The sequence below is a fragment of the Odontesthes bonariensis genome, chromosome 8 (assembly GCF_027942865.1).
Source record: "Odontesthes bonariensis isolate fOdoBon6 chromosome 8, fOdoBon6.hap1, whole genome shotgun sequence".
NCBI classification, from domain to species: Eukaryota; Metazoa; Chordata; class Actinopteri; order Atheriniformes; family Atherinopsidae; genus Odontesthes; species Odontesthes bonariensis.
Genome location: NC_134513.1, coordinates 10,812,342 through 10,819,619, shown reverse-complemented (window position 1 = coordinate 10,819,619; position 7,278 = coordinate 10,812,342). Strand labels below are relative to the sequence as shown.

General features: G+C 40.3%; 1 protein-coding gene across 1 annotated transcript; it reads right to left on the bottom strand.

The window, feature by feature from the left end:
* Positions 1 to 576: 576 nt before the first annotated feature.
* On the bottom strand, positions 577 to 6,985 carry LOC142385793 (uncharacterized). Its single transcript, XM_075472510.1, has 3 exons — positions 6,783 to 6,985; positions 3,509 to 4,170; positions 577 to 1,304 (listed from the first exon to the last, which is right to left on the bottom strand). Exons 1-3 carry the CDS (start codon positions 6,806 to 6,808, stop codon positions 943 to 945), a joined length of 1,050 nt encoding a protein of 349 aa, XP_075328625.1. The 5' UTR covers positions 6,809 to 6,985; the 3' UTR covers positions 577 to 942.
* Positions 6,986 to 7,278: the final 293 nt, after the last annotated feature.

Genomic DNA, 7,278 nt, shown 5'->3' with positions numbered 1-7,278 from the left:
TGTCAATGGGTGGTTTTTCTCCACAGTAGGACAGGTGGGGGGCCATGTACATGTCTGTGCCCAATGACCTGTTGTTTCATAATTCTAAGCCATAACCATTCACTCCAACTGGTTGCAAAATATGACCTGTTTTATAACTGCTTAAGGCTCCACCCTCTTATACCCAGTTCAGTAAATTGCAACAAAACCCCTTTAGTCAACTTTTACTGGATGGGCCTTTGGCTTCCAGCCACCCTCCTCTTTCTCTACTGCCAAATCAGTAGACCGTAGCCTTCGCCTCTCATGGGACATTTGTAGTGTATCCTCAGATGATACTAACATGTTGACAAACTACACAATAGGCTGCATTATAGAACACAACACCCAATGCAATGTTGCGAAACCAAATACTTATCTATAATCCCTTATTGACCTTAACAGCTTTATGTCACACCCTTTCTAAACAGTTTCTGTGTGAGCCACTAATTAAAAAAAAAAAAAGATAGGTTTTGACTTCTATTTTTCTACATCAAATATCTAAATTGCATACATGTTAGTTGTTTTAGTCTGAAATAAAAACACAAGAATAAACGGATATCATTTTTGTGCAAATGGAATTCACTTGTGAGCTCCTAAGTTTTATTTTCATTTGTCATACTGTACAGAAACCAGATCTCTTCTGGGCGACAACACTGGCAAATGAAACGGTAAAGGTGCAAAAAAGAGACATCAGTGCAGCAGTAACAAACTAAAGAACTTCAAATGTGACATTGGTGAAAGTCAAAGTGTCAAAATGGAATAAGAGAGAATGTTTTATGGGAGAGAAAAATGTATTTTTCAAATTATTTTACACTAATAACAATGTCAGAGCTACAAGACAACATAATCAAAGTGCCTTCAGTTTAAAATCACAGACCATGTTGTGGTTTCAAAACTTCAAACGTGCCAAACTTTCACTTTTATTCACAATTTAGCTTTAAGGGAGGAAGTGTGCAGCGAGTTCAAGAAATATTGCAGCGAGGAGAGATACTCTTCCGGGTGGCATCGCAGGTGGGCTGCATGTGTGGACTCCTTCCACTTCCGGCTGTCCACGGCAACGCCCCTCCGCCTCCACAAGTCAATCACCTTTTCCATGACAGTGGGGTTGCACATGGTGTCGTTTTCACAGAAGAAGAAGAGGGCTGGAGAAGTAATGGGGCTGTTGTAGAAAACTTGGATGCTGTTCTCGTAGAGGTCTGCCGTGTGGGACTTGAAAAGCCAGAAGTAGAGCATGGCGGTGTTCTTGATGAAGCCTTCTAAACGTGGCACCAGAGTCTTGCCAAGGCCTGGAAGACAAGTGGTGACAATGTATAATTAAGAGATTTAATATTCTAAAATCAAGAGTACATCTACAGTATATGCAACCCTTTTCCCAAAGAAGTTAAGATGCTATCCGGATTGCAGATAAATAATGGTGCAATGATTTGCACATCATTTAAACCCTGTATTTAATCCTACGACGATGTGTCAAATAAAACTGAGAAATCTTATTCTGTTAGGAATTTGATGCCATCATCACATTTCGACAAACTTAGAACAGCAGCATGTGTAACACTCTGTTGCATCACCTCTTACAGACCTCTGTAAGCATTGAGTAACGGCTTTAGTTTTGAAAGTGGAGTATTTTTCTGCTCTTGCTTGATATAGGATTAAGGTTATTCCCGTCAGCATTATTTTTGGAGGGATGGAGGCATATGTTGCTACAAAACATGTAATACATTTAGCCCAGAGTAAGGCTGGGTGATAGGTACTAAAATATCCCAGTGTTTTCAGGCTAAGTGGTGATATACAATATATATATACTGGCATTTTACAAGAATTAGGCTAAATGCTCAATTTAACGCAATGTCACACATATGATGTCACAAGCGCCTTTATCTAAAGAATAATCAAACTAGAGCCCTTCCAGGTTTTCTTCTCTTGCTCAACAAAGCACAACTGTGAAAATACCAAATATGTAAAGATCCAGAATAACATGTAGTCGCAGTTTGAAATTATATAACAGCAAGTAAATGAAAGGGATTATCTAGATTTGAATCATAAGAAAAATCTATGAATATCCCATATCAAATAGAAATGGACAAACCTCGGCTCCCAAAGGATTTGACAAACCACAGGACAGTTTTCCACTTTACTTGAGTTCGGACTGGTAGAAGACTGAAGTGTTTCTGGATCTCAGTGATTTACGTTTTTTTTTCTATGTGCGGTTGAGTGTTGACTTTTATTTGTGGATGCAATTTGTGATGAACTGTACTTGTGGACAGTGGTACTTTGCTTGTGTCAATAAAGACACATATATATACAGTATATATATATATATATATATTAAATATTATGATACTTGACCTTGTGCCTTGCGTAAAGACATTTCTCCAGATTCTCTTCATCTCTGATGGTATGTTGTACTGCAGATGATGCATTTCTTTTACTTTGCCTTTTGTATTGAAAAATCACATTCTTGAATCGCTGAACAAGAGTAGTGAAAGCATCCTCAGTCTTACACATTGATGACTTTTTACAAAGTGGCATTATTTTTAAAAATTACATCATAATCAATTTGCCTGAATCTGATTGGATCGTAATGAACTGGACTGAGCTGGATTAAACTGAACTTAGATTGAACTTGCTATTTTTCTCTGTAAAGTGCCCTAAGATTACTTTAGTTGTGAATTAATGCTGTTATGAGTAAACCATTGAATCGCATTTATTTCTGAAAAGCTCTTGGACTCAACCCTAATACACTAGATCATATTACTGACATGTTGCCAAGTAACCAAATTAGTTGTTAGATGATCCACTACTGCCCTGTGATGGACTGGTGACCGGTCCAGAGTGTACTCTGACTCTCACCCAATGGCAGCTGGGATAGACTCCAGCCCTTCTGTGACTTTAAAGTTGGATTAAGTGCGTATAATAAAATGGATTGATGGATTGTCCGCCACCTTTAAAAAAGGTGCAATTTCTTTGTTCGACCATTTGATTTTCTGTCTTTGTGCTAAATTCAGTTAAATATAGGGTTTAAATCATTTACAAATCATGGCATTCTGTTTTTGATAACAATTTACAATGTGGCCATACTTTTTTGGAAGCAGGGATGTATAGATATACACACAATGCAGAACAGAATAGGGCAGAGTGAAGATATGGTGCTTATGTGTGCTAATAAATCTTTTGTTTGATTAACAGAGTGAAGGAGCTGCAGCAACATTGTTGATTAAAAAATAGTTATTCTTGGTTGAATACCGTGGGAAACTAGCCATTTTGTGAATTTGTACTCTGTCATTTTAAATCAATACTAACACAATACTTAAGTTACATGCTCTGTATAAATGCATCCTAAATCTGATAAGAAAAAATCTACCCCAAAAAAATCCAGTACCTCTGACAAACTCGGGCAGTAGGTCAGTGGTCTAATAAATTATTCAAGTTCTGACACACATATCCAACACAAAGTAACCTGAGCTCCAGCATGACCGTGGATTACTCTTACCTGTTGCCATTTGCTCCAGCGAGCCAGCCACAAGGCTGTCATAGATGTGTCCTATGACCCTTTCTGGCAGGCCGGCGTGTTTTTTTGGTTCCTGAGCAACGTGGGTGAGCACCTGGGTAAAAGTGTAGCCACCGATGGAGGAGGCATGGACCAGGATGGACCTCTCTGAGAACGGAGGCTCCTGCAGAATATTCAAAACCTCCAACCCATAGTTGAGTCCCCATCGAGGCCACAGGAAGTGCATTACGCTGCTCTGGACCAGGAGGACATCCATGCCACGGTCCAGGTAGAGATCCCTGTACTTGGCAAAAGCCCCTGGCAGGGCCCCGAGCCAGGAGAAGAAAAGGAGAAGCGGGCGGGAAGTGGAGCCAGAACATGACTGGTTTTGGAAAGAGACGGCCATTTGTGAAGGTGTTTCTGAGAGCAATGGAGAAGAAGAGGTATCTGCAGAGTTGGAGTCACTGAGAGGCATAGCTGAGGGTGAAATGGATGAGACTGGGCAAAGAGCTACGGAGGTCTGAGAGTCTTTGGCAGGGCATACAGTCTGGTGCTCCGCAGCTGTGAACGGTGTGTAATAATAAATTACACCATTGCAGATCCTTTTGGCTACATACTTCCCTTTGCTGACTTGTTTGGATGTGGTTTCCTCAGTCTTGAAGAGACTAGAAAAAGAGACAAATCAGATTAAAAAAAAATGAAGCATTCCCATCGTCTAACCGAGGAGACTAAAATGTCAAAATCATAAAACATGTGGGTTGTCCATACACATCCCTCTGAGATAGGGACGAATTAAAGATTGTGCACTGCAGTTGTTTTTATACACAGCGAGTCATTCTTTTTGGATCCAATAAACACTCTAGTCATAATCCGTGTTCCAGGGCAGTGTGATCCAAGGCTAATAATAAATCTTGGATACCTGTTTAACACATCTATTTTGGGCATCCTGTCAGCTGTTTGAATGACTTTAAATACGCATAGCTGAGGGTCCATTTTTTCTCTTCGTAATTCTGATCATGTATTTCTAAATAAAAGAGATTGAAACATACTGTTTACTTGGAAATAACACAAAGACAAGACATTGAAACTGAGAAGTTCTATTGTTGAAAATTGCATTCTCAATTTTGGTAAGACAAAAAAATAAGCGGAGCTTCTCACCACTAAAACGGTTCATTGGTAACAGGTCAATGGCATGACTGGGTATAAAAAGAGCATCCAAGAACATGTGTCACAAATAACGATGGAAAGGAGTTCACCATAGAGTGTCTAAGCAAACAGTTCAACAATTTGAGAAGAACACTTTCAATGTGAGATTGCAAACAACATACATATAGCTAAAAGATTCAGAATAAAGAAAAATATCTGCATGGAAGTGACAGGGTTGAATCCCAGTGTTGAATGGTGGTGATCACTGGGTCTTAAGACAGCCCTGCATTAAAAACAAACATGGTTCCGTCTTGAGAATCAATACTGGTTGCTGGGGACTGAACACTTCTGCTCACTATTTTCAGGGAACACAGTTTATCGCCGCAATCAGAAATCCAGGCTAAAGTGCTGCATTTGACACGATCGATCACAGCCATCTATTACAGAGGCTTGAACGTGTTATTGGGATTAAAGGAACTGTGAACGTCCTGTCTCAAAGTCATGTGGAAAAACTGCTCCATGCATTTGTTACTTCAAGATTGGACGACTGCAATTCTTTATTACTGGGCTGAGCCAAAACATCTCCGAAAAGCCTCCAGCTGATCCAAAGTGCTGCAGCCAAAGTTCTGATGAGAACTAGCAGGAGAGATCCTTCTTCTCCTTTTTCATCTTGTCTTACTGAGGCCTTCTCTCTCGGCTCCGTTAAATGCAGAATGGAATTCAGAATGGAAAATTCTGCTCTTCACATATTAAACTCTCACTGACCAAGCTCCATCATATCTTAAAGATCTCATAGTGCAATAATTTCCCAACAAAGCACTTTGCTCTCAGACAGCAAGTTTACTTGTGGTTCGTATGCTTCTAAAAGCAGAATGGGACATATGACATTATTGTTGTCATTAACTCGTGTTTCTCTTTCTCAGCAGGTATCCCTGGCTTGCTGTTATGGTGCTTGTTGTCCCCTCCTCCCTGTCCTCTCGGGGCAGGTGGCCACGCTTCCTGAGCCCGGTTCTGCCAAAGGTTTCTTCCTGTCAAAAGGGAGATTTTTCTTTTCACCATCGCCTTGTGCACGCTCATGGGGGATGGCAACGAAGATAAGTTTTGGCGCTAAATAAATAAAATTGAACTGAATTCAATCAAAAACTTTTCCATGGAAAGACGTACCACATAAAACAAGACCAAGAAATGCTGCTATCATCTCTGAGCTCGCGCACATCCTCTGTGCTATAGTTCTTTGGTCTCATGCATCAAAATGCCAAATTCTTCTATGGAAATCAGTTTTAAAGCTGGCACTTGTGAATGTATTCATTGCACACAGTGCCAGTAACTTGCAGGCTTGTGAACGCACTATTGATGCTGAATGACACATTTGCAGCAGTTCTTTTTTCCACATAACCTTATGTTGAAACTACAAGGTGATCGAACACAGTGTCCTTCTGTTCAAATATTTGTTAAATAGATCGCTGGTGTTCAATGTTAGCACACATTCTTCAGTGAACAGAACTCTCTCAGTTTCAACCCTTTATTTGTTGTTTGTCACATTTTTACAGGGTTACGTGATTTAAAATGTTTTGCATTTTGCACAGCTTCTGTGCTTTTTTGGAAAAGATTCTGTCAGTTTAAGCCAGGGAGAGCAACAAGTTCTAGGCATACTTATCAATCATTTAGCCGATAAACATAACAGAGATTCACTGATATCAAACCAATCCAGAACTTTTCAAGGCCATATTATTTTCCCATTGTAAACTTCGCATTTGCATCTCACTAAAACTAATCTCGTGTCTAATCAAACTACCTAAAGCACCTTTTCTGACATTTTTCTAAGCTGGGCTACTAAGTGTGATTTTGGTCGTTCATACAGGTACATCAACATACAGAGCACCACTGAATGACTTATTTCCGTATAGGGATAAATCCTTCCAAGAAGGCAGCAGATCTTTGAAGCCTCTTTTAGCCTCTTTTACATGAAGGCCAGATGAAGGTGGCGGACTCTGATCACTTTCAGTGCATTCCTACCGGGTTTAGGTAGGACACAGCCCATCCTTAGCTTATCTTTTATTTCTAATCATTTTCATACTAGCTCAGCAAAGCATATTACGCTATATCAAAGCAATGCGTTATAATATGTTACCCAGTGGAGAGCGGCAGGTTTCCCATGCTGAGAGACGGCAAAGTGCGCTTGTCCTCCTGGTTGTGTGGGAAATTACTTCGGAACCGTTGCTCAGATCTGCCACAGTGCCAGTGTTAAGTGGCAACAATCTCCGAATGTAACTGACCACCGCGCACCAGACACCGCTACACCGGCTCTCACCCACCGCCCCTTTTAAACTAGCGCAGTCTACCTTGAACGCGCACTCTCCTGCTGCAGCCGGACGCGGTGCTCGCTCCCGGCACATGAACTGAAATAACCCGGGCGGTCATCGTCCAAGAAATCTGACGGAAGGACACAACCGCAGCTATCAGCCGTGGCCAAAATAACATGTTGGCTAAATTATGTCCAAAATGTGTATGTATATATATTAATATATAAATATGTAATATATATATGTACATATATATATATAAAATTTTGGACTGAGCCCATGTCTGAGTTTCATATTGATACTTAACACGCAGCTTTTTCTGTG